The sequence below is a fragment of the Humulus lupulus genome, chromosome 2 (genome assembly GCF_963169125.1).
Source record: "Humulus lupulus chromosome 2, drHumLupu1.1, whole genome shotgun sequence".
Taxonomy (NCBI): domain Eukaryota; kingdom Viridiplantae; phylum Streptophyta; class Magnoliopsida; order Rosales; family Cannabaceae; genus Humulus; species Humulus lupulus.
This window is the reverse complement of record NC_084794.1, coordinates 8,478,259-8,505,578: the sequence shown is the minus strand read 5'-3', so window position 1 is coordinate 8,505,578 and position 27,320 is coordinate 8,478,259. Positions and strand designations below refer to the sequence as shown.

Sequence of the window (27,320 nt, the reverse complement as noted above, 5' to 3'; positions counted from 1 at the left end):
TATATTATTTTATCTTACAAATTAAATAATATACATATATTTATATATATAAAATATTAATATAAAACACAAAAACCAAAACAAAAAAAATTTGTTGTGGTAAACTTTGCCACATCAATAACCTCGTGGCACTATTTATGCACATCATTTTGCGGTCCTATTTAGAGTCCTATTGAAAAGTGATATATGATGTAGGATCAACACCAAATTAGTATTTTGCAGTCCCATTAGAATTGAGCTAAATAAAATTATATTAAATTTGATTTTATATACTTTTAGCACTATATTTATTATTTTGCAATCTAGTTGTAACTGCCCTAATGGTTATCTTTTTTTTTCCTCTTTTACAATCCTACAATTCATTCAATTGTTTGTGACATATAAAAGAAGAATATATATATATAAATAAAATTACGAGTCAACAAATATTGACTCGAGACAATATTCATTAATGTAAAGTAAAAATTGGTTTTGAAGTTCTAAGTTCTAATGTCAAATTCTCCGAATGCTATGCCGCATGACTACGTGGCAGACTATTATTGGTCAGAAGTGATTCCTCTCTCATATTAGTTTGGTTTGACATTTTCAATTTTAATCACATTATCACATGTTCCTAATTTACGTTGAACTACGTGCATTGTTTTTAAAGAAAAATTAGTGTAGTCTTATTATTATGTGTGTTTTAATTTTGTACGGCTTGTTTTCTAATGTTGAATTTGTCTTTTTTTTTGTTTTTTTTGAGAAATTGTCTACCTTACAGACAGACAGGAACAGAACCCAAGTTGCTTCGCTTTTAATTTAAGCATAGTAATAGAATAAATAATAAATAAATAAATACTAAAAAAGAAAATACAAAGAAGAAAAGGAAACTAGCCGAGGTTTATGACGAGTCTTTACTATTCTTTTCTTTTTCTTTGCTTTGATTCTTGAAGTTAACTGCCCTATTTTTTCCCAATTCAAGCTCAAGCCCCCTAACTGTTCTTCAACCGTCGTCTCTCTTTAGCTAGAAAGCTTATCACCCATTTCCAACGTCAACATATTTGAAGATTAGGCCTTGAAGAAGAAAAAGAAGATTATATCATACGGTTATCTTACCCTTCTGTATTTTTCTAAGCCAAAGATTTGTGGGGACCAAAAGAAACAAATCTTTTGAGTCTTTGGTCCCAAACCAAGAGTAAAGTATTGATTTTGAGTAAGTTTCCGTTCTGATGTGGTTTTTCTTTATAATTGGTTCTGGGTGTCTTGGTTTCATTCCTTTTTGGGCTAAAAATGAGGTCTTTTTAAGGCTTGCAGGAAGGAATCGAAGTTAACTGTGACATGGATGTTTAATAGTGCTGGGAGAGATCTGAGTGGAATAGGAGTAGAGAGAAATGGAACCTCCGAAAGGATTTTTGGCTACTGTCTGGAACTTTATTTGCTTTCTGCCTTACTTCATTGGGCTTTTGCTCCTTGGGAGCATTAAAGGTCAGTTTTATTTTATTTCATTCCTCTTCTGGAATCCTTAGCTTCTTAGCCTTTTCCAATTTTGCTTCTTTCATTACTGTTCATGTCATTAAAAGGATTCGTTCTGAGTGCTATCAGAGGAGGAAAAGAATCTCAGCATTTTGGCTTAAAGAAACTCTAGTGTTGGAATGGATTACCTAACTATTTTTCTTTTATCTTATACCTCAATCAAAGTTGTTGATGTTCAAAGTTTATATCCAAGTGTTATAGAGAGCATTTTCAATTTTTATGCATTAGAAGTCTCTTCAGAATTTTACTTTGATATCCCTATTTAATGCTGGATAGATAGTGAGTTTTAGTTCATCTTTATGCAAGTGTTAGGGCTATATTTTTTTTTCATAAGCCTTCATTTGGAGGCGTCTCAATTTATGTCTATATTACTATTTCACGAAGATAGTTAATCCATTTTTTTACTCAAACATCTATTCCTTATGGGTGTTATTCTTTAGCTTGAAAAGGGCTGGTTTTGATTTGGTTTATTGAGTTACTGTTATAATTTCTATTGATGTTGTTTGCTGATTAGTGTAGCACAGAATTGTGGCAATTTCAGGTGTAATACTGTAAGGTATAGAATGGGTTTATCTAAATATGAATAGTAGTACCCTTCTTTTGTTTCAGGTATCATATTATGCCCCATCATCTGTCTTATCATGTCAATTGGAAACTCGGGTGTCATACTGGTTTACTGGCTTCCCCAGTGTTACTGGGCCTATTACTGCATTTTGTGGTACTTTCCTTGGAGGATTTTCATCTTTCCATCCTCATATTCAACTTAAACCAAGAAAATATTTTCTAGCATTTCTTACCTTTTTTCTTCTTTCCTTTTTTTTATGGGCAGGGCTAAAAAACTGGGGCCAGTTCTGAAGTTTTTTATCTGCATATCTGTACTACCCACAAGTTTGATTTTGTGGCCTGTGGTTGGTATTCTTGGAAGTATTGTGGGTGGAGCTGCTTATGGCCTTTTTTCACCAATACTTGCTACTTTTGAAGCTGTTGGAGAAGGGAGGACAAACCGATTATATCACTGCTTTTACGTATGTCTTTTTTGACATTCTAGTGCATATTCTTATGTGACCAATCATTGTGCTGTTATTGACTTCTGTGAAATGATATTTACAATGTTTGCAGGATGGAACTGTGAGCACCTTCAAAGGATGCTTTACTGTTGTCAGGGATTTTAAGGATGTTTGTGTCTATTCATATTTCTCAATTTTGAAAGACTTACGAGAACAAGGACCTCCTAATGGGAAATATTATGAGATCAGGTTTGTAGAGTTTATCAGTTTTACTCTGTTTAAGATTTATCTATTTTTCAAAATAAAACCATTTGGCATTTACCAAGTCAACACTAGACTTTATAGTGTGTAATTCATTAGACTGGTATGCATAATAGGCTGTAATTTTCTTTAGTAGCTCATGTAATGAACAGGAACTTGAAAAGTATTTCGTTTTTCTTACAGATGCCTAGATGTGTGTATGCTTTACTTCAACTTTAACATGTGGTATTTGAGAGGAAAGACCTAATGTTAGTGCCTTAGTCCTAGAATTTTCTTTTGCATTAGCTCTGGTGGTCATGTGAGTGATTTTTGTGTGATCTGCATGATAAAGAGCATTATTTTTTTTATTTTATTTTTTTGATCAAGATAGATGAATTTCATTAATCACAAGCCGAAAAAATACAAGGCAAAGTCCAAGGACTCAGACAAACAACCAGACACAAACAGCTACCATCAGTAGCTCAGCTGAAAGCCTCTAACTATCTTATGGTTAAAGCAACTAAGTCTAAACATAATGTCTTTTTTGATCAATTCTATGACAGAGTTAACACTAAGAGAATAGTGCTGAAAATGACAAATATTCCTATTATGCCAAAGGTAATACACGGTTGCTGAAAAAACAGCAGCCACTAGCAAGGCATGAGAACCCCCCTTCATATCTTCAATCCAAGCAGTCCAAGATAAAGAGCATTATTTCCTGCACAAAATTTTCTGATATACTTAATTTTGCAGATTGCTCTATCTTCCTGGTGCTCTTATAGCTGGAGTCCTTGGTTTCATGGTTGATATGCCAGTGATTTCAATACTTGCCATGTTCAAAAGCATTTACATGCTCTTTAAGGGATGGCATCGTTTGTTTCATGACCTTATTGGTCGGGAAGGTCCTTTCTTGGAAACGATATGCGTACCATTTGCTGGTCTTGCTATCCTACTTTGGCCATTGGCTGTTGTTGGGGCAGTAATGGCCTCCATTTTGTCCAGTATCTTTATTGGTGCATTTGCCGGGGTGGTTGTTTATCAGGTCATTCTTCTATCTCTTATGTGTTTATTTCAAATGTTAGTGCATCTACAAGTACAACTAGACAGACAGTATTTATAATATCTTTTTCTCTCATGTTGGTTTTTCATTTCTGAAATTAAATTGTCTTCTCATGTGAACTCAAGTCAGATTTTGACATGAATAGAATGATAATAGTTTCAAGTGATTTTTTCTATTACTTATGTTCCAAACGACACTAGTTGATTATATGTAATTTGGAGTGCAGGAATCCTCTCTCTGGTTCGGTCTTTGCTATATTGTTGCATCGCTGGCACTATACGATGAATACAGCAATGATATTCTTGATATGCCAGAAGGATCTTGTTTTCCAAGGTTTTAATAATCACTCAGATATTTTAATGTTTATGATATGTATTTGATAGACTCGAATGAGCATTATTTCACAAATTTTGTATTTCGATAGACCTCGCTACCGAAAGAAGGATTCTTCATCACAGACTGCCTCTCGCGCGCCATCCTTCTCTAGGGGCAGTGGCTCTTTCAAAAATCCACCCTCTCGAACAACTTCATTCAATAATTCCATGGTCGATTTAAAGCCACTTGAGGTATGTCACTTTTTCTCAATTTGGTTCTTTTAAATGGAATGAAGTCTTTATTTTATTAGCATATGCAAAGAAATCATGTAATTCTAATGCAGCCACCTTATGTCTAGCTCATTTCATGCTTTAGGTGCTCAAATGATAATATGTTTTTTTTTTCTTTTTGACTGGCACAGCTTCTTGAGAGCTTATTTAATGAGTGTAGACATCATGGAGAGATTTTGTTTTCTGAAGGAGTAATAACTCTTAAAGACATTGAAGAAGCTAGGTCTATTAAGGATAGCAGAATTATCGGCGTTGGCTTACCAGCTTATTGTCTTCTTCAGACGCTGTTGCGGTCTGCAAAATCAAATTCTGATGGTCTTTTGTTAAGTAAGCGAAATTCCTCTCTTTTAATATAAACTTTCACTGGGGTTGTTTTTCTTGGTTTCTTATTCCTGCTTTTGTAGTCTTGACTAGATATTAACAAAGATTCTGTTAATGTAGGTGACAATACTGAGATAACAAGCAGTAACAGACCAAAAGATGCTGTATTTGATTGGTTTTTCAATCCATTATTGATCATCAAGGATCAGATTAAAGCAGAAAATCTTACTGAGGCCGAAGAAAACTACTTTTGCAAATTGGTTTTGTTGAGCGGTGATCCTTTGAGGTTAAAAGATTCAAATATTGGCCCACCACCAGAATCAGAGCTCAAGCGAGCTGAATTGGATGCATTAGCTAGAAGGTGAGACTGAAAAAGAACTAATGAATCATTCTAGATATTCTAGTCTCACTTCTAGTATGGTTCTTCACCATCCTATCTTTCTTTCTATGACAGGCTTCAAGGAATCACAAGATCAATCTCAAGGTATCCAACTTTTAAGCGTCGCTTTGAGAATTTAGTAAAATCCTTATCCAATGATCTTGACAAGAATGGAAAGCAGATAACAATTCAAAGATCGAAGAGTGCCTTTGTGAGAATGTTTAGCCAAAAGTCCTTTAAGAAGACAAGCAACGATGTGTCTGATCAAGAGTCGCAAATAGTTGCCAGAAATGTGGAAATTGTATGACGAGACACAGAGAAAACCATCAGTTATTTCATTTCCAAATTTTGTATTCTTAGGTGCTTAGTTGATTGCTTTTTGATTGTTTTCATTATACTGATATGATTAACTTCTTGTTGGCGATGCTGGCTAAGAAGATTGTATGTGTATGCATATCTTGTACAAAACTGTAATTTGTATCACTATCATAGAGAAAAGTTCCTTAGCCTTGTAACATCAACATGAATTGTCTTCAAGTTCAAGTACCATAATTTGCTCACTCTCAGTTCAAGTCTCATTCAAGTCCCACCAAAGAAACTCAATTATTTTATATGCTATAAAACAGTAAAGGTGTATTGTATATTTGTATGTACTATTAAACTTTGATTCTAGTCATATCAATCACCAAAGTCACCCTCAACCAACGGATCTTACCAAACAAAACATGGGATGTCCTTGAGAGCTTGTTAAGCCAGTTCGTGACCCCATGATCCCCATGATATTATTCCATCCACGTGCTAAATGTTATGATCTTTATTACTAAATTGCCCTTTGACCAAACCAACTATATCGAGTCATGGTAACTCGGAGCTCAAGTAACCTCCCACTCCCACAACCTCCATCCATGCACGCCCACTCAAGTAGTAACCAACTCTTTATAACTTCACACTACTGCTCTATATAAACCCTCTTACTACTACATTAACTCTCCATCTTGCTCAGACTTACCGCATCTCCAAGTTAATACTGTGTCGTTTTGACTGATGGCAATGGCTTTCAACTCAATCAGAGCTGTTCTGTTCTTCTTCTTCTGTATATTTTTCTTTTCTCTTCATGTTGTCACTGTCGTTTCTTTCGAGTTCGAAGTTGGTGGAACCGAAGGCTGGGTCGTACCCTCTTCCAATAAGAGCAATGTCTACAATGACTGGGCCTCAGAGAACAGGTTCCAACTGGGAGACACCATCGGTAAGCAGTACCCTCATACGACATACTTTTCTCCTGTCGTTTTTCAGTAAAGCAAGCATATCAAATATTTTACTTGTTTTTTTTTTCTTTCTTCTTCTTCGTTTGGCCCCAGTTTTTAAGTACCGCAAAGACTCGGTGATGGAGGTACCAGAGGAGGACTACAAGAACTGCAATTCCAGTCACCCAAACTTCTTCTCCAACAATGGTCACACAGTCTTCAAACTCAACCAAACTCAGCCCTTCTACTTCATTAGTGGTGTTTTCCGTCACTGCCAGAAGGGTCAACGGATGATCATAAAAGTCAAAACTCCAGGAGAAGCTCCATCTGATGGCGGTGGTAGTGGTGGTGGAGCCTCCTCCGCTGGTTCTCGTCCAGGTGCGGCCGTTTCGTCAGTTGGAGTCTTTTTTTCTCTGTTTGTATTGTCGTTTGCTGCTTCTGTTGTCGTTTAGATATTATAGCTAAGTTGGAATCTAGAATGTTTTAAGTTTGTTTTTTTTTTTATTCTGTTTAATTTGTATTTGATAATTCTAGTTTATGTAACTATGTCATTATTAATCACTTTATATAAGTTAAATGTATTGAATATTTTTCATCAATGACAATACTTTGCAAGTTTCTGATATTTAAAACACATAACATATATGAAAAAACCAGAACTAAAGAGCTTCATCAATCTATATATATATAAAAAGTACACTTCATCATGTGAATATACTTTTATATGTATATATCATGACCTTTTGTCCTAAAATATTACACATTAAAAAAAAGCTAGAATAAACATGAGAAGGGTTTCACAATATATCATCATGTAATAACAAAGAGTTTAAAGCAGGGAATAATAATCAGAAAATTACAAAATAATTAGTAATAATTGTAATGTAGAAATAAACACATGATCGTTCATTCATTCATTCATTGAATCCTGCTCTCTCAATGGGATTGTATTACACCTTTCTCATTGTTTTGGTTGATCAGAAACAACAAAACCATTTCTTCTGCATCAGAAAAAGAAAATGAATATAAATACAAATATACAGTTAGTAATATAGGAGAGGTATATATATATGTGTGTGTGTATACCGTTGGGGGATAATCATAAGTTTCTGCTCCTGGAGGTGGTTTTTGATCATTTTTTTGAGTAGTAGAAGAGGTAGTCCCATTATTATTTGATTTCTTTTCATCTCTAGCTTTGCTAAATATGACAGTGAATCCTTCAGCCGAGGCAGGATTATTCACATCCCATTCTCCAAACTTTGGCAACGGTCTACCCTTGTCCTGCTGCAATCATTCATTCATTCATGCATTCATTATATTTATATATATATATATATATGTATGTATGTATAATAAAACATATCTCATATATATAACAACCTTTTTCTTGACTACATATCAGAACATAACATAAGAACAAAGATTAATTTGCAGGAAAAGAAATTACCGATGCCATTAGGGAACGTCGCAGGGGCTTGTATAGAGATTAATAAGTACTAATAATTCCTGGTAGGAAAATGGTAGAGCGATTCAGACAAAGAAAATAAAAGGGTATGTGGAGAAGAAGATGAAGATGGTGATGATGGTGGTGGTTGGTGGCGGTGGTGGTGGTGGAGATGGAAAATGAGAGAAAATTAATCAAGAAAAGATAGATGGATCGGAGAAGAGAAGAGAAAAGAGATAATGAGGCGAGTATTAAGGCAAGTCCATAGATATGTTAGGGCAAATTATGTCTAATATATCCTAAATAAACAGTTAGGTGATGAAGGTGTGTTTGTCCAGCCAGCCATTTCTTAGGTGGCTTTTTTTTTTTTTTTTTTTTATTTTCTTATCAACTACGTAGTTGTGCCCCCCACACACATACATTTTCAAAAACTTTGAATTATATTTATATATATATATATGGTAACGTGCAATTATATTTAGGGGTATTTATGGTTAAATGTTTCGAATATCTCTTGGTCTATTTTTGGTTAGGATTTTGTTTGTGTGTTGATTTGTTCTATTGATTTATTAACCACCTTAGCCTCTCTAGGATATTACTTTCAAACTTTTGTAACATTCTTTTTATTTTTCAAAAGGTTACTTTTTTTTTTAATTTTGCTATTTGGCACCTTAATGTGCCCAAGACTACATGAGGTGACACTTCATGATTGCTTAGCGATACTCCATAATGCTTATTAAAGTTAAATAAATGTGATTCGATATTGAATTGCATCAATAGCAATATGTCACCTTCTTGAAAAAAAATCTGTTGTCCCCAATTCTCTGTCTCCTCCATGTTCCACCAATTATTTTAAGACACTACATTTATGTATTGTTGGGAAAAGAGAAAGTTGTAAATAATTTAAATATATATTAAATGAATAAATGAAGTGTCTTTAAATAATTAGTGGGACATGGAGGAGACAGGAAATTTGGGAACAGGTGATTTTTTTTCCACCTTCTTGTGGTGTTGACCACCAGTAGTGCCCCTAAGCAATTCTTTTTTTTTTAGATAGTTTGTCTTGTTATTAATGGATAATAAATATCTTGTTTGACCTAATGATAACTCAAAAAAAAAAAAAAAAAAAGGATCCTACGTTTTTCGAAGGTATTGAATGTAACCAATAATTTATCTAAATTGTGGTGTATTTTTAAACAACGTTGAGTAACCAAGATTGTATTGGTTTGACTTATGTGTTTGTTGATAACGATTAATTAATTTAAATTACTTCTAAATTGATGGCTTATATATAATTCGATTATATATATAAACATTTTTTGTATCGGATAATAATCAGCCAAAACGGCATGACTAATACCAATCCTCAAGTATAATCGTAATCAATTAAACATATATAAGAATCGGAATTCATTAACAGAATTTCTATCCTGCTTTAATTAATTGATCACGACAATCCTGTTTGGCTAAACTTTTTTGATTACGTTTCCTAATTATGTAAACCAAATAAAATGATTTTGATTCCATTTCCTGGCAGTTTTAATAAACAACATAATGCAAATAATTATTCTGATTCTTTTATATTTTATTTTGTGGTGTTAGTTCAACCACTTTAATTGAGATACTGATGTGGATTTCAGGCTCTCTTTTTTTGTTTTTAGTTTTATTATTTTCCAGTTAGTTAATTCTGTTAAGAGGAATTAGCTATATATATATATACCGGAGAACATTGACCTATTTAGATTATTAGAAAAGAGTTAGAAATAGAGTGAGATTAGAGGGTTGTAAAGAATTCAAGTGTATCTGATCTTGATCTCTCATTATGTGAGCTCTCTTTGTATTTTGAAGCAAGGCTTCTTGGTGTAAACTCTTGTACTGATCTCAAGGTTAATGAATAAAGTTCTCAACCATTTTGAGGTTGTTCTACCCCTTGGATGTAGGATTACTTTGTAATCCGAACCAAGTAAATTTGTGTTGTTTTGGCTCAATTCTGTTTTTGTTATTCTCTGTTTATGCTAGTTCTTTTGTTGTTGTTTTTACAACAAGTGGTATCAGAGCCAGGTTCCATTGGAGGATTCAAGAACTACTTGGTGATCATCTTGGTTGATCAAGAAACAGAGCAAGAATGAGTTCAGCAAGATTCGAGGTGGACAAGTTCAATGGAGAGAACAATTTTGGCTTATGGAGAATCAAAATGAAGGCTCTACTAGTTCATCAAGGCATCTTAGAAGCTTTGAATGAAGAGGAATTAAAAGCAATCAAAGATGATAAGACAAGGAAAGAGACAGAAACAAAAGCACATAGTGCAATTCTCTTGAGTCTTGGTGATGAGGTTCTTAGAGACGTTTCTCATGAAGAAACAACTTCTCGTTTGTGGAACAAATTTGCATCAATCTATCTCAAGAAGTCTCTAGCGAAAAATCTTTATCTGAAGAAAAAACTCTACACACTTCGTATGGATGACTCAAAGGAGTTGAGGAAACACTTGGATGATTTAAAAAAAAAATATCCTTGAGTTGGCAAACATTGGAGTGAAGATAGATGAAGAAGGTCAATGTATAATTCTTCTCAGTTCTTTACCTAGATCTTATGAGCATTTTTTTGATAATATTATGTATGGAAAAGGAACACTAACCATGGCAGAAGTAAAGGGTGCATTAAACTCAAAAGAAATTCAGAAAAGATCTGAAGAGAAAATCGAATCCAATGGTGAAGGCCTATTGATTAGGGGCAGATCTGACAAAAAAGATTTCAAGAATCACAAGAAATTTAATGGTCAAAGGAGTCGCAGTAATCACAGATCAAAGTCAAAGTTTAAACCAGGGAAGTTTTACAACTACTGTAAGAAAGAAGGGATTACAAGGCTGATTGTTTTCTACTCAAGAACAAGCTAAATCGAGATGGAAAGAATGAAAATGGTGAAGCAAGTGTAGTATTTGATGGTTATGAGTCAGCTAATGTATTGGTGGTTTCAAGTGAAAAAACAAGTGAAGATTGGATACTTGACTCTGGGTGCTCTTTTCACATGTGTCCTAATAAAGATCTGTTTTGCAATCTTAAAGAAATCTCAGGTGGATCTGTTCCTTTGGGAAACAATAAAGCATGTAAGGTGCAAGGAATTGGATCTGTTGTAATTAAAATGCATGATGGTGTAAGTAGAACTATTACAAATGTCAGATGTGTACCTGAATTAAGAAGAAATCTGTTATCTGTTGGAGTCCTAGCATCAAATGGGTGCACAGTGAAAATTGATGGATGTTGTATGAAGGTTCTAAAGGGATCTCTTGTGGTTATGAAAGGTTAATTCAGAGGAGGTCTTTATTTGCTGGCAGGGAAATCTGTTGTTGGATATGCAACAGTAGCTTCAAACAAAGATGTTGATCTAACTCAGCTTTGGCATGAATGACTTGGGCATATTAGTGAAAGAGGAATCTCAAAATTATTGAAGCAACGGGTTCTCAGTAGCAAGCTCGATTTTTGTGAAGAATGTGTCTATGGAAAATGTTGCAGGGTGAAATTTGGTGATGGAATTCATAACACTACAACTCCATTGGCCTATATTCACTCTGATCTCTAGGGACCAGCAAGGGTATCATCTTTAGGTGGGGCAAACTATTTTATGAGTATCATAGATGATTACTCTCGAAAGGTGTGGGTGTTGCTCTTGAAATCTAAAGACCAAGCTTTGGATAGTTTCATCACTTGGAAGAAACTGATAGAAAATCAAATAGGAGTGAAAATAAAGAAATTAAGAACTAACAATAACCTTGAATATTTCTCTAAGGAATTTGATGAATATTGTAGCAATTTTGGTATAGCAAGGCATCACACAGTCCGAAATACTCCTCAACAGAATGACTTGGCTGAGAGGATGAATAAAACTCTTCTAGAAAGAGTGAGGTGCATGTTGAAAAGTGCAAATCTAGAAAGGAAATTCTGGGGAGAAGTTGTTACTATAGCTAGCTACTTAATCAATAGGTGTCCTTCAGTAGCTTTGAATTTCAAAACCCCTCAAAAAGTTTGGAATGGATAACTCAAAAATTGTGGCAACACCTCTTGCTCCACATTTCAAGTTGTCCCAAACTCAATGTCATAAAAGAGATGCAAAAAGGGGACTAATGGAAAAGGTGCCTTACACTAGTGCTGTGGGAAGCCTAATGTACGCAATGGTGTGTACTCGGCCTGATCTTGCTCATGCTCTAGGTGTGGCCAGTAGATATATGGCGGATCCTAGAGAAACTCACAGGACATCAATTAAATGGATACTCAGGTACATTATATTAGGAAAATATTGTTTTGCCTCAATGGAAATGATTATAATATTACAACTCTATGCAATAATATTACAAGTAAATATAGATTAATTAAATAAGGTTACAACTCTATAACTGAAAATACAAATAAACCAAAGAAAGGGAGAAGATGATGATGAAGAAGAAGAGAATGGTGGAAATACAACTCAAAGCAAAATGTTACAAGTAAACTAAAATGTTTGAAATAAAGAAAAGAAGATTACAACTTTAAACAAAATATACAAGTAAATAGAACAAGAGAATAAGAAGAAAAGCAATAGAATAAAAGGAAGAACAGAAACACAATCAAACTCTCACTTACACAACCTAAGTGAAGAGGATTGGGAATCACCAACTTGAACAAGTTTTAAAACCTTTGTCAAAAAGCTTATTTCCCTCTAACTCAAGCATTAAGGGATCTCTCTCAGATATTGGAAAAGCTTTCTGGAATTATCAAGCCTCAAAGTGTTTCTAGCCAAGTGCTCTAGTGGATAGAAAAGTTGTGTCTTACAAGTCAGCTATAGGCTCCTATTTATAGAGTTTAGAGACACCCTTTGAATTTCAAATTCCACCAACCCCCATGGCTGTTACCAATGTTTAATTGGATTAATATGGAATTAAAAATGAGATTTGGGAGTTATTTGAGTTTTTTGAGCCGTTCAACAAATGTTGAAAAAACTGAAAATTTGGTCAGTTTTTGGCCTGTGGCTGCGACCAGAGACATTAGTGGCTGCGGCCACTGGTCTCTGACCCACAGGCCGCGGCCACTGAATGTTGGTGGCCGCGGCCACTGACCAAATTCAGCACAAAAATTGTGCTGTTTTTCCAAACGGTTCCAAACCCTCCAAAATGATTTTGTAACTCCCAAAACACATTATTGGGGTTAAAATCATATCTCTAACAGCCATATCACATATGGCTTTTATGAAATTCATCTCAATATTGTGTAACAACAATTTACACAATGAAGGGTAATATTTGGAGGTTACAAATTTGTAACACCAAATATGTTACATTATTTGGATATATCTCATATATCTAAATATTGTAACTCTCTATTATATGTTACAATATGTGACACACTTTGTCACATTTATTTAATCTAAAACATTATATTATAATATAATATAATTTTACATTATATTATAAAATAATATAACACATTAAAGGATCTCTCAAACTTGGTCCTATTTTTAATGGCAATGCAGGATTAAAAGGAGAAGTTGTAGGATATGTTAACAGTGATTATGCTGCAAATTTGGATACGAGAAGGTCCTTAACTGGACTTGTATTCACAGTACTTGGTGGAACTGTTAGCTCGAAGTCAAATTTGCAAAAGGTAGTTGCCTTGTCAACCACTAAAGTCGAATTCATGGCTGCTACAGAAGCTTTTAAGGAAGCTTTATGGCTCAAAGGTTTGACACATGAGTTTGGTTTGAATGCATAAAACATTGATATCTATTGTGAAAATCAGAGGGCATTACATTTGATAAAAAATCCTATGCTACATGAAAGGTCTAAGACATAAAATTTAATTTTATCCGAGACATTGTAGCAAAAGGAGAGGTTCAAGCTAAGAAAATGAGTACTGATATGCTAACTAAAAGTGTTAGCCTACAAAAGTTTAGGCATAGCCTAAACTTACTCAACATTAACTAGTGCTGATGAGCCATTTTGGCTCAGGGTAGTTCATCTTATATATTTTTTTCCAGCTAAAGTGACTAATCCAACATATTCTCATTCATTTTTCTATTGATTTGTTTCGATTTCGATTACAGTTTAGTAAACATGTCAGTAGGTTTCGATCAAAGAATACTAATTCTATCAAAAGCATTAAAATATCAAGCTTAAGAACAGGGTTAGAACCATTACCAAATTAACATCTTTTAAGAGTGCAGATGCCTTCTGTTGAGAATTTTCTTATGATATGCAAGTGTGCATAATCGCTAGCAAGTAATACAGTAGTAAATATCAAATACCGTCTCCTCGGGGATAGGTAAAGTAAAATATTGTAATAATTAACACTAAATAATTTGGAATGAAACAAATAAAAGAGATTCAATTAACTAAAATTGAGAAAGAGGTAGAAGAAATAAAATAGACAACAAAATTAAGTCAAGGAAGCAAACAAGTATGAATAATATGATGGTAATAAGTTAGAGTTACTAACTTTTCCTAGTTTGCAAATCTGGGTAAAATGTTGCGAAAAATGCATAGATAAATTAAGTCATAATCATTTTTCTAAAGTCTTTATAGTTTGATTCTCTAATTAATTAACATATTAATATGCCCAATTAATGTCAAGAATATTAATTCAAGCACAATTTCTATATGTCAGGTGATTATATATTCCTATACTATTACAATTCAAAATCTAAAAGATTAAGACATGCACTATCTAAGTTTTGTGTCCAATGATATCAATCTTCCCAAAATTAATACCAAATCAATTACTCATTTTTGTTGTCCAAACAAAAGTAAGCACAAATCATATAACCACTTGGATAAACACAACTTCAATTGCTAAAAACATTCTTGCATCAATATCTCAAATTACATATTAGGGTTCATTAGCTCTCTAACTAAAAATGGCTTAACTCATATTCAAATTGAAGAAAACTATCATAGTGATAATCTCCATCAATTAAATTCATGGCAGTCAAAAGTAAAAGTTCCAAATACATGAGAGAAAAGGGTAAAAGAAATCAAGCCAAACAATGGAGGTCGCTTGGAGACTTGAATCTTCTTCTCCTTCTTCCTTGAATTTTTCTCTTCTTTTTCTTTCTTTGCTTTTTCTTCATCTCTTGAGTTCTTCTCTATCAATGGCTGGTTTCCCCTTTGTAAAAGGCCAAGGCTCCACAAATTAGTGAAACTACAATTTTTTTTGTCCAATTTCCTTCTTTTGGGACCACTCAAAACCAGCCTAAATAAGTCACATCGAAGCTCTTTACAATGTGACTTATTTTTAATAGTCCACATCATGAAAAATAATGTTGCAGCATTTTTGAAATCTCTACACAAAAAATTAACATTTTAATCAATTTAGTTTTCTTTTAAACTATATGGTAGATAAATTAAAATTTTGAGGGAAAGTGAATAAAAATTTTCTAACATTTATTAAAAATAATTAAAACTAATATAAGAATATTAAAATTAATATTTATTCAAAACCAAATAAAAAATAATTAAAATTATCTAAACTAAACTAAAAAAAATTGAGAATAAAATTAAATTAATGCTTCGAAAGAACTAAATAACTCTATTTTGATAGAGTAATTATCACCTTCAAAGCCCATGATGGGGTTATCATGAATGAGTATTCCTTAAAGTGCTATGTGATTATGAGATAACTACATTTGTATAATTATCTTTAAAGTATGTTAGCAAAATATTTTGCAACAATATATCTTATAAATCACATTGCAAAAACTAATATAACTCCCGAACATCTAACATAAATGTTTAATTTTTTTAGGTTCTTTTAATATAAGTAAATTTTAATTTTCTTCCATGAAAAAAAAATTGTTCTTATGTCAAACTTAATAACTTGATATAAATTACATAAACTGCAATAATCTAAGTAATTTGCTTACTTTATTTTTTGATAGTTGTTTTGAAGGTGACCAATTTTGAACTGGTCTAAGATTATTTTATCCATTTGAATAGTTTGTTTTTTTCTTCATCTTATTGCAAAGTTGAAAAAATTAAATGGCAATAGACATGCGCCTTATTGGCCTTATGCCCTTACCTTTGGATACAATTAACCAAAAACATTAGTAAACTAATTTAATGACTAATCCCTTAATTAACCAACGGATGATCTTTAACCAGGGAGTACAACCAATCACTACTAGAAAAAATTCACTAAACTACTTTTTATAAACCTCAACCTAAAACCCTTTCAAATTATTAATAATGGATTGCTTCATACATTCAAGTTATTTTAGTAATGTGGTGGTAACCGATTACGACTATGACATTAGTTTTTATGTTTTTAGTGACGTGGTGGTATTGGTAATTGGTTACCTTATCATTATCAAAATAATATTTATTTTTGTAGTGATGTGGTGGAAACTAGTTATTACTTTTAAAATAACCTAATACGCTAATAAAAATAAATTTTAAAATCTAAATAAAAAACAAGTTATTTGACTTAAACCGATTGTGATGATAACTGAATGATAATTAGTAACTTAGCCAAATTTGGGGAAAAAAGTTGACCGTGATGACAATTGGTTACTTAACCAGATAAAAAAAATATACAAAACCAAATAGATATGAAAATAACTAAGAAGAAGAAGAATTGGAAATGGCGTCAGGAAGGAGAGGAAAGTGGGAGTGAGAGAGAGTATTTTGTTTATGCTTTTTTTTTATATATAATTTATAAATATTCTATATTTTAATTTTTTTGGGTCAATTATTCATATTTTTATGGTATTATTTTTTTATCCATATTTATAGAGCCTAAGTTTAATTTTATCATATTTTTATAAAGTTTTCTTTGTATAATTATCTTTTCAGTTTGTTAGCAAAATATTTTGCAAAAATAATCTTATAAATCACATTACAAAGACTAATTGAGCTCCCGAATATTAATCAAAATCTTACAAAAATATATTATGTTTTTGGGTTCTTTTAATATAACTAAATTTTAATTTTCTTCCACAAAATAAAAAGATTTGTTCTTATGTCAAACTTAATAATTTGGCATAAATATGATTATAATTTAAGTAGTTGATGCCAATTTTGAATTGAACTAAGATTAATTTTTTACGTTTGAGTAGTTCTTTTTTTTTTCATCTTATTGAGATATCAAATAATCACGAATTATTTCCTTCAAAAAATTATTGCCTTCCTTAAATGGAAAGTTGAAAACACCAACGACAAGTCGTTTGGGTGACTTTTGAAGAATTGACAGGAAGGTCTTTGGTAGCATGGTAGACACGCGCCTTATTGGCCCTACTTTAGACACAATTAACCAAAAACACGAGTAAACTATTTAATTACTGATCTATTATTAAACCACGTGTAATCTTTAACCGACGGATGATATTTCGCCACGTCATCACAAAATTCCAGGGACTACAACCAATCCACGGTACTAGAAAGAAAGTCTCATCGTACTTAATTACCAAATTACCCTTCATCGCCGCCTTTATTACTCCCTATATAAAATCCCATTTTCGTCATTATGCCTAACCCAACCTATTTCGCAGCGTCTCTTTATCAATTTTATATTTTTCTTCCCTGAAAGTTTGAATCATCGACTGAGGTTGCGGCAATGGCGACCGGCGTGTGGAGAAGAGCTATAGCTAGGGTTTCATCTACACCTGCTTCAAAGTTCGTTCCTTTCCGAGCTTTAGCTTCGGAGGCCGAGGCCCAGCAAGTGGACCCCAAAGCTAACCTGAAAACCTTCTCAATCTATAGATGGAATCCCGATAAGCCCGCGAAGCCGGAGCTTCAGGAATATAAGATCGACCTCAAGGAGTGTGGACCCATGGTACTCGACGCTCTGATCAAGATCAAGAACGAGATCGATCCCTCGCTGACGTTCCGGCGATCATGCAGGGAAGGGATTTGTGGGTCTTGCGCGATGAACATCGATGGTTGTAATGGGTTGGCTTGCCTGACTAAGATCCCATCTGGGACGTCTTCGATGATCACGCCTTTGCCGCATATGTTTGTGATAAAGGATTTGGTTGTGGATATGACCAATTTCTATAACCAGTATAAGAGCATTGAGCCGTGGCTGAAGCGGAAAACCCCAGCTTCTGTTCCGGCGAAGGAGATTCTGCAAACCAAGAAGGATAGAGCTAAGCTTGATGGGATGTACGAGTGCATTCTCTGCGCCTGCTGCAGTACATCCTGCCCCAGTTACTGGTGGAATCCCGAGAAGTATTTGGGACCCGCTGCTCTGCTCCATGCCAACAGGTAATTGTTTTTTTCTTATTGAAACGGGCACTTGCTCTTTAATGCGCAGTAGACTTTTTATGCTTCATTTTATCTGTGCTTGAATATTTGTCAAAAGTTGATTCTTTATTTGAGGATTGTTTTTTTCCTTGATATGGACAAAGTCGTTGTTTGGAATCACAAGTATGCATTTTTCGGTTAGGGTGATTAGTTGGTTGTTTTGTTGTAGTTTGGCGATAGTAACTTAGTACTTATATTGTTTAGTGTTCTATAACAACTTATTATTTTGTGCGTTGATGTTTACTCATGTTTATTTATTACAAGATTGATTCGTTCTATTGTCACGAATTTGTTCTCTAGATGCCTGTATTGATAATCCAAGTCCAACTATACTTTGCTTTGATGGTCTGTTTATACCCTCAAATGATAGAATTCGGAAATGGCGAAAAAGTTCTACTATTATGAAGCCTATGTGAGGACAAGGTCTCTAAGGGAGTCTTGTGTATTGATACCAATTTTAGTTTCGTCTTGCACCAGGGGGACACAGATGAGCTTATTGTAGATTGATAGTATGAAACTATTGCGCTAATGATAGCCAAGCATGGATGTGAGAAAACATATTGCTTTAGATTATTCAGAATTAGTTTTCGGGGCTTATTCCTATATCACTTGTGTATCTTTGCATTTATGATTTGATGCCTATTAATCAAACTATTTCCCGCATGTGCTCTTGGCAACTTTTCTTCCCCAAGAAAGGAAGCAAAATGAGAAATCTTTTAGTTTTTTGTCAACATTCAGTAGTTGAAAATTCGAGGAACTGTCAATTATTCCAACATTGTTGCATTTGTTTAGGCTTGCTTTCATATGTTCCATGGGTTATAAAATCCATTGACAAGTCTTGAGATGGTGTTGCTTGACTCGTGACTCGTGAGCTCAATACTGTTCGTTTTTCTACTATTAGGCTGTAGCGGTTATCCAATGAGTCTAGTTTGGTCTTTGTATAGCTATTGCTTTTGTATAAATAAACACCAAATGCCGAATCTTATTTGGGGTTGTGCATGCAGGTGGATTATGGACAGCCGTGATGAATACAAAGAGGAGCGATTGGCATCAGTAAATGATGAGTTCAAGCTCTACCGATGCCATACCATTTTGAATTGTGCCCGAGCCTGTCCCAAGGGCTTGAACCCCGGAAAGCAGATTCAAAATATTAAGAAGCTTCAGCCTAGTTTATAATTTGTGAAGCTTGATAAACGTGCACATTAATGGATTAAGCTGGAATGTTTTATTGAGGATTTGTCAAATGTGTTTGAGCTAATAATACAAAGCAGCTATTGTACTTTCCATCCTTTAGTACTAAAGGAAGCATTCAAGCATGATGTTATCTTTGTTTTTAAATAAGTGATAATAGAAGAACTGTGGTTTCTTATGCCTCAGACTGTGCCTGTAATAATCTTGTCTTAGCTATCTCCGTTCGGGTTTTCCCTATTCCAAAATTTTGAAAAATCGTTGCCTTGTTGGGTCTTGCCCATCTTAGAGATTTCAAAAGCTTATGAGATTTCTCTCAAGTTACATACTTTTCTTGGCTCTCATCTTTGTGTCTATGTACCCTTAATGATTCTTTGGAAATCTTATTGTAAGAACTATTTTAATTTGCTTCATCGATTTGTTGTGATGATTGTTCAATATAGATTCTTGTGTCTACACAATTATGGGATGAATCTTACATAACATTGTTTTTTGACAAAGAAAAGATGTATGTTGAGAATATCAAAATGGGTTAGGTTCTCATGTCTCCTAAACCTCAACTAACTACTTTAAGCCCTGTTTATATATACAGCTGATAGTGAGAAAAGTTTACCAAAGCTGCTAGGCTAAAACATTGTGGCATGAGAATGAAGTTGGCATCAGCTAGTCTTCTACTTCTCATGGTCGTTGTGATTCGGACCAGTGTTGCTCTAGCAAGTAGCCGCATTTCGTTTACTCTTGAAGACCCCGAACCGTTTCCTTATGTCACTGTAACAGGTTTTCATATTGAATTTCAACTTGTACAAAAGACATGACACTCAAATTACTGGTTGAGGTTACGAGATTTGACAAAAGTTGAATACTGAACTATCTTTTTGTTGTGTAGGGTGCAATAACGATTGCGATACAGCTTGTTGCAATTGTGACATAAAGAAACAGCCTCCACTCTGTGTTCAATGCTGTCAAGAATAGCTTTGACTAAAGTTTACAGGTACGTTTTGTTACAAACAAGCATTGAAACAAATTACATGCACATTTTTGTGAACTCACGAGTTCTAACTTATCATAACAGGTAAAAAGACCAGAGCCAGGGGATCTAGCACTGAGGATGGTTTTGGAATCTCTTGGAAAATGAGTGATATAGTTCAAGTACTAAAATTTGTTACTACACAGCCGGAAATAATAAGATTTTAGGATTTTGATGTCATGAAATTTACATACCAAGTCTCTCAACTATTGTTTGTTTAGTAATGGTATCATAATTCTCACCATTTGGCATCTTTTGAGCTTTACTTTTATCTTTGCAAATATTTAGAGCTTTCAAATTCGCTTGATTGCATTGTTTGAATGAAGCCTTGGAAAAGCAATGGCATATTATTATATGATCAAACATAAATGAAGAAGAAAACTAAAAATTCGGATGTCAGAACAATACTTGAATAATAATAATAATAATAATAGGCTAATAGCCACTCTCAAAATTCAAATATCAGATCAAATGATAGGTTTCAATCAAGTCGATCTTAGAATGATTATTGGATCAGTTGATGGACATCATCTCATCTATAACAGGAAAATTCCACAAAATCTTCGAGCATGTAAGCAAATGCGTTTTAGTGATCTACAACAAAATATATATTGGGAAACTTTTCTCAAGGCCAACAGTTCTTGTGATGATAATTTAATGAAAAATTAACTCAGGCTACCAAGAAGGGAAAAAAATGAAAAATATACAGAGATTATACCCTCCTTGAAAGAGCAAGGAATACAGCAGCTGAGGATATCTGCACCTTAAGATCAGCAAGGTCAACATCATGACCACCTTCAACAAGACCCCACTTGTCCACCTGAAACAATTAGATGTAAGGTAAATAACTGCACTAACTTCTTGAGTCTGCAACAGGGTCATCAACCAGTGGTGATCTCACAACGTATATAGTTTTAATTATTTGTGTAACAAAAGATTATTGAAATCTCATACAATCTAACTTGACCACATGTGCACGTATGTCAATGAAAGCAAGGAAGATAAACTCAAATAAGCAGGACCTGTAAGTCTTCTTCAAGTCTGATCAGTTCAATTGCTTCCTCAATCTCCAATTTCCCACGAAAAATCCCAAGGGCAATTACTAGAGAGTGTGCTGCTGAAGCAAGAGCATCAATTGATGCCAATTCACAGTCATCTGTATTCTTTAATACATTTTCTACGGCCTTTAGAAGACCATCATCCTGCTTTCCACCGAAGAAGCTGGAGTATACAACAGGCTTAAAACCAAACTCCGATGCCACCCAATCAAGTAAAGGATCAATTTTCTCCACTTGCTTATCTGCAAAAGTTTTATGGCCATCATGAATTAACAAGTTAGTCATTGTACAAGGCCTTCATTAAAATTAAAAACCAAATGAAAATCCACATAAAAAATAATTCTCGCATAAGGGATCATTCATATATATGCATATTGAAAAGAATACTTCTTCTAAAATAGGGTTAATTTCTAATTCAAATTTGTAACTTCAGAAACTACTCAAACGATAGCTAGTCTCCTAAAAATACATAACAGTGCTCGTACACTTGAAGAATGACGCAAATAAATACAGAAACAAAGTACCATGAACATATTTTGTCAGATTATCATCCTCCGGAGCACGACAAAAGACTAAATCTTGACTAAATTTTTTCATCAAATGCTCTATAATCTTTGACCTTGTAAGAGGAACTCTTTCCAGAGCAGTACAAGCAAACTTCATGAGAGGCATCGTAAATGGTCTGATCCCATCTGTCAGCTAAAAATGTTTAAAACTTCATTAAACAATCTCCAAGTAGATGGAGGAACATTCTGTTAAGTTTCACATCTTGAGCTATGCGAAATTAAGAAACACTCTAAGACATCAGCAAAAAAAATCACTTCTCCACAAAACCCTTTGATCCAAATTCACATTAATGAAGAACATTACTGAATTAACTTACTGAAAAAGCAACAATGAAAGTTATATACATCCAAAAACCAATGCGGAAATTAAAAAGAAGAACAGTAGGTACAACAAAACAATTTTCAATTTTTAAGGGCACCCAATTGAGTAAGTTACTGAACGTTAAAAACCCAATATTCAATTTAGAAGGATAGCATTTAAGCACCACACCTGGTATTCCCACTCGGCAGCTATGGCCTTAGCAAGAGACAAACTAGGAAGCTTGAGCGGCCTCTTCGAAGGTGTCTTCAGAGTCCTATAGTCAAGCATTACAGTCCAACCATTCCCGTCATCAGCCTCCCTCGTGGTCACCTGCTTGTAAAACCTCTTTCCCACAATAGACCCGGTCATGAACGACATTGGCATAGTGACCGAGGATCCGGAGTCCCTCCTCGAATTCGAGCGTGGTGCCTTAAGGAATATGCCTTCGTCGGTGCTGGTGATACTGTCATTTCGGTGTTCGTGATCGTCAGATGAGAAGGTGAAAGATGGGTCATCCGATTGGGGTTGCTCAACGGCGGCGACGGAGTTAAAGTTCCGAACAAATGATGAGAACGATTTGATGATATTAGGGTGTCTGATTGAATTTAAGGTTCTGTTTATAAGTGGATTGGCCATTGGTCTTGATTGAACGAAGTTCGGTTTGGCTATATGGAGTTTCGCTCACAGATTTTGCTAGGGCTTCGACTTCGAGTCAGTTATTCGAAGCTTAACCCTCTTGATCTTGAAAGTTGAAGCAAAAAAAAATGAACAAATTGCAATTCATATTGTTTTTCTGAATATATGTCGTTTTCTAAAAATACTGTCGTTTTTTATTTATGTTATTTTTCAAGTGTAATGTCGTTTTATCTAATTATTGTCGTTTTCAAGTTTAATGTCGTTTGATCCAATTATTGTCGTTTTAAAAGTTTAATGCTGTTTATATCAACTAATGGCGGTTTCTAAGTTTAATGTGTTTCCTCAATTTATGTCATTTTTTAAGTTTGATGTCGTTTCTATCAAATTATATCGTTTTCCCATATAATATCGTTTTGCTAAGTAGTAGAAATTAAAAAGAAGAATAACTATCAATAAAACAATTTTCAGTTTTGAAGGACACTTAATTCGGTAAGTTACAAAACAATGAAAACCCAAAATTCAATTTTGAAGAGACACCCATTTAATTTAAGCACCACGATGGTATTCCCACTTGACGACTATGGCTTTAGCAAGAGAGAAAGTAGGAAGCTTGAGCGACCTTTTCGAAGGTGTCTTGAATGACAATAGTATAGTGACCTTCGTTGGTGCTAATGATACTATTCTGTATTCGTGATCGTTATATGAGAATATAAAAGATGGATTATCCGAATTGGGTTGCTCAATAGTGGCGACGAAGTTAAAGTTCTGAACCAATGAGGTTAACAATTTGATGATATTAGGTGTAACGCCCTGGCTACCCCAGAACAGTTACGGTGAACGGTGGACCGGAAATTTGACTCACTACCTGAGTCGTTTGGTCAAAAACGTGCTCTAAGTGTAATTAACAGGTTAAGGCATAAAATCAATAAAAAGGAATTGGAGATTTTCATTACAAACTGCTCTGCAAAGCTAGACAAAACATTTACAAGTGGTTCTCAGTACAAAATGGTCATTACTGTTTTAAATTTACAATCCCGCCGACCTAAGCGGCAAAAATAGGGTAAATCCCCTAGTTCCTCTGAGAACACCTTGGCCGTGGTGGTCAAGCGGCTGCATATGTACACATCACCACATCAGCTCTCCACTCAAGGCTAGGTGAGCTTTTCTTTCCCTTTACCTGCACCACGCAGCACCCATGAGCCAAAGCCCAGAAGAAAACATAATACTTTTCCATAATATTATCAAATGATTATCATTATAATCACACTGAACATAAAGCTTTTGAACAAGCGAGTGTGCATCACACGATCTTAGCGGGGGAGAGTGGCTGCTAGGTAAGCCACTAGCCTCCAAGCGCTTATTTCATTCATCGACCCTCGGGGTCGGTGTGGCATTAATGCTCTTTGAGCCATTCAATGCTAATAGTCGATTAGATCTAATCTCTGTTGGCTTGCGTGATCCACGCTATGGCCGCTCTGACTAATGAGTCAGCGCTATGTGACCAGTGTCCAGTATCACTGCCGAACTTGACTAATAAGTCACAGCTTCACAGTTGATGCTAACACCTTTGCCAATTCTGACTGATGAGTCAGTGCAACGTGACCAGTGCCCAGTACCACTGCCGAACCTGACTAATGAGTCACAACTTCACAGTTGATACTAGCACCTTTGCCAAACCTGACTAATGAGTCAGTACCATGCACAAGTGAGCAACTCATGCTAAGCATTCTCTATATTCAATCCATTTCCATATTACACAACCAACATGCCTCACGAGTATCCATGCATGTCACGCTTGGGGTGCAGTTTTCTTACCTCTGGTTCGAGCTAGAATGAATAGAAGAATGACCCCGAGAACGATCGACCTTTTGGTCCTTTAGCGGTTACCTGGTCATAACCAATTATGGGATTCCATCAATAAAATGAACAATAAAATGTTCCTAGACCAAAACCTAACCTCCGGGACATTAAACACTACTCAACCGGGTAGTAGGTTCAACCCCGAGGCCTTAGGCTTGAATCCCCATGCTAAAAACTCCACTTTGGCCAAAAATGCCTTAAGGGCCGCGGCCCGCCCCTCAAACAGAGGCGCCCAAACTCAGCATCTCCCAAGGGCCGCGACTCACCCTGACCATGCCGCGGCGCAACGCCCAGTTCAGCCAAAACCCCTGTTTTTCTTCTCTTGCGTTTTCTCTTGAACCAACCCTTCAAACCCAATTAAAACACCAACCTAACACCCAATTAAACCTCCAAACATCACCCATAACTCTCCCCCATCATAACCCAAGTAAAACACCGCCTAAACTCCCCTTGATTCCAACTTTCCACACCAAAATCTAGAGCTGAAATCTTAAAACGAAAACAGAGATAAACCAGAAACTCAATGGATAAACTCACCTCAAACCTGAAATTAAATCCTCCCCGACAGCTGAACCAAGCCTAAAACCTCAGCCCCTTGATCTCCTAGCTTGACTCCACCCTTTGAGCTCAAAACTCCAAAGAAGGAAAGAGAGAAATGGATGCACGGGAAGGAGAAAGTTCACTCTCTGTTTTTGCTCTGTTTTGTACAGTTTCTACAGCCATCTAAAACCATATATATCCTAATCCCAAATGACCAATATACCCCTAGGTCCTTTAAAGCTTCTAAAGCCACTTCAAGGGTAATTTTGGCACATTCCACTAATCCCGTTAATCATAATTAACGCTTCCCAATTCCCGCTAATCTCAATATCCTCAAACACCAATAATCCACATCCCATTACCCTTTAATGCTCGGTAACACTCTAATCATTAAAACACCCCGAGACTCACCCCGAGCCCCGAGCTTAAGCCTGTTATGACCAAAACCTATAATTAACATTCCTTGATCGTCTCATGCCAAATGGCTCAAACAAACCCACATCATAATGTAGTCTCAAGATATATCACCAACATGCGTGCAAATAATCAATTTACCCTCAACGGGCCAAATTACCATCACACCCCTGTAATAGAAATATGGATTCACATGCATGCATTTCACATCATATCATAATATAATCAACATATACATGCGTTTTATCAATTAATAGCATAATTAAGCAAGTATGGCCCTCCCGGCCTACTGTTCACGCCGTTAAACACATCGAAGAATTCGGGGCACTACAACTATCCCCTCCTTACTGAAATTTCGTCCCCGAAATTTACCTGAACAGCTCGGGATACTGACTCTGCATATCTGACTCCAGCTCCCAGGTCGCCTCCTCGACCTTGCTGTTCCTCCACAATACATTAACCAAAGGTATTGTCTTATTCCTGAGGACCTTGTCCTTTCTATCAAGTATCTGAACTGGCTGTTCCTCAAAGGAGAGATCTGGCTCAAGCTCCAGATCCTCATAACTCAGAATATGGCCCACATCAGATACATACCTCCGAAGAGCTGAAACATGAAACACATTATGCACGGCAGACAACGCCGGAGGCAAAGCCAATCTGTAAGCCACCTGACCAATCCTCTCCAGGATCTCAAATGGACCTACAAATCTAGGACTCAGCTTGACTTTCTTCCCAAACCTTCTCACCCCTTTCCATGGCGAGACTCTGAGGAAAACATAGTCTCCTACCTGAAACTTCACGTTCCTGCGCTTGGGATCTGCATAGCTCTTCTGTCTACTCTGAGAAGCAAGCATTCTAGCTCTAATCTTCTCAATAGCCTCACTGGTCCTCTGAACTGCATCAGGACCTAAGTATCTCCTTTCTCCTGTCTTATCCCAATGAATGGGAGATCTGCACTTCCTACCATATAGCATCTCATAAGGTGCTACTCCAATGGTAGATTGGTAACTGTTGTTGTAGGAGAATTCTATCAAAGGCAGATACTTGCTCCAAGACCCACTGAAATCCAGTACACACGCTCTCAGCATGTCCTCCAAAATTTGAATCGTCCTCTCAGATTGCCCATCTGTCTAAGGATGATAAGCTGTACTGAACTTCAATTTTTGTCCCCATGGCTTTCTGCAAACTCCCCAAGAACTTAGAGGTAAAAGTGGGGTTCCGATCTGACACGATCGACCTAGGTGCACCATGGAGTCGCACGATCTCTCTCACATAGAGATCTGCATACTAATCAACTGTAAATGTAGTCCTCACTGGCAGAAAGTGAGCTGACTTGGTGTAGCGATCCATTATCACCCAAATGGAATCATGCTGACCAGTAGTCCTGGGGTAAGCCCACCACAAAGTCCATCGTGATGTCTTCCCACTTCCACTCTAGAATATCCAGAGGCTGCAGTGACCCTGCCGGCCTCTGATGCTCAGCCTTGACCTGTTGACATGTCAAGCACTAAGCCACATACTCTACTACATTTCTCTTCATCCCTGGCCACCAATATAACGATCTCACATCCTGGTACATCTTCGTGGTGCCTGGATGCAAAGAGTAAGGAGTAGTATGAGATTCATCCAGAATCTCTCGCCTCAACGCAGTGTCTA

The 27,320-nt window shown here is 35.5% G+C and overlaps 5 protein-coding genes across 7 annotated transcripts; 3 read left to right on the top strand and 2 right to left on the bottom strand.

Annotated features, from left to right (window-relative positions):
• The first annotated feature begins 862 nt into the window (after positions 1–862).
• On the top strand, positions 863–5,690 carry LOC133817162 (uncharacterized membrane protein At3g27390). 2 transcript variants are annotated; one of them, XM_062249580.1, is made up of 11 exons: positions 863–1,192; positions 1,294–1,464; positions 2,122–2,230; positions 2,342–2,537; positions 2,632–2,768; positions 3,513–3,801; positions 4,046–4,152; positions 4,244–4,385; positions 4,556–4,751; positions 4,866–5,106; positions 5,200–5,690. In XM_062249580.1, the coding sequence occupies exons 2-11, from the start codon at positions 1,371–1,373 to the stop codon at positions 5,429–5,431; spliced, it is 1,743 nt and encodes a 580-aa protein (XP_062105564.1). In that variant the 5' UTR covers positions 863–1,192; positions 1,294–1,370; the 3' UTR covers positions 5,432–5,690. The 2 variants fall into 2 exon arrangements, with proteins under 2 accessions (XP_062105564.1, XP_062105563.1); XM_062249579.1 differs by having other exon boundaries at positions 1,286–1,464.
• Positions 5,691–5,829: 139 nt separating this feature from the next.
• Positions 5,830–6,879, top strand: LOC133817163 (early nodulin-like protein 21). The gene is made up of 2 exons (XM_062249581.1): positions 5,830–6,370; positions 6,483–6,879. The coding sequence occupies exons 1-2, from the start codon at positions 6,169–6,171 to the stop codon at positions 6,818–6,820; spliced, it is 540 nt and encodes a 179-aa protein (XP_062105565.1). The 5' UTR covers positions 5,830–6,168; the 3' UTR covers positions 6,821–6,879.
• Positions 6,880–7,018: 139 nt separating this feature from the next.
• On the bottom strand, positions 7,019–8,236 carry LOC133817164 (protein NOI4). Of its 2 annotated transcripts, none has more exons than XM_062249583.1 (3): positions 7,816–8,236; positions 7,455–7,652; positions 7,019–7,366 (listed from the first exon to the last, which is right to left on the bottom strand). In XM_062249583.1, the coding sequence occupies exons 1-3, from the start codon at positions 7,822–7,824 to the stop codon at positions 7,346–7,348; spliced, it is 228 nt and encodes a 75-aa protein (XP_062105567.1). In that variant the 5' UTR covers positions 7,825–8,236; the 3' UTR covers positions 7,019–7,345. The 2 variants fall into 2 exon arrangements, with proteins under 2 accessions (XP_062105567.1, XP_062105566.1); XM_062249582.1 differs by having other exon boundaries at positions 7,019–7,369; positions 7,816–8,234.
• A 9,064-nt stretch (positions 8,237–17,300) lies between these two features.
• LOC133817161 (succinate dehydrogenase [ubiquinone] iron-sulfur subunit 2, mitochondrial) lies at positions 17,301–19,450 on the top strand. Its single transcript, XM_062249578.1, has 2 exons — positions 17,301–18,035; positions 19,079–19,450. Exons 1-2 carry the CDS (start codon positions 17,386–17,388, stop codon positions 19,248–19,250), a joined length of 822 nt encoding a protein of 273 aa, XP_062105562.1. The 5' UTR covers positions 17,301–17,385; the 3' UTR covers positions 19,251–19,450.
• Positions 19,451–20,711: 1,261 nt separating this feature from the next.
• Positions 20,712–22,973, bottom strand: LOC133817160 (uncharacterized). The gene is made up of 4 exons (XM_062249577.1): positions 22,404–22,973; positions 21,872–22,046; positions 21,312–21,589; positions 20,712–21,109 (listed from the first exon to the last, which is right to left on the bottom strand). The coding sequence occupies exons 1-4, from the start codon at positions 22,848–22,850 to the stop codon at positions 21,002–21,004; spliced, it is 1,008 nt and encodes a 335-aa protein (XP_062105561.1). The 5' UTR covers positions 22,851–22,973; the 3' UTR covers positions 20,712–21,001.
• Between the last annotated feature and the right edge of the window lie 4,347 nt (positions 22,974–27,320).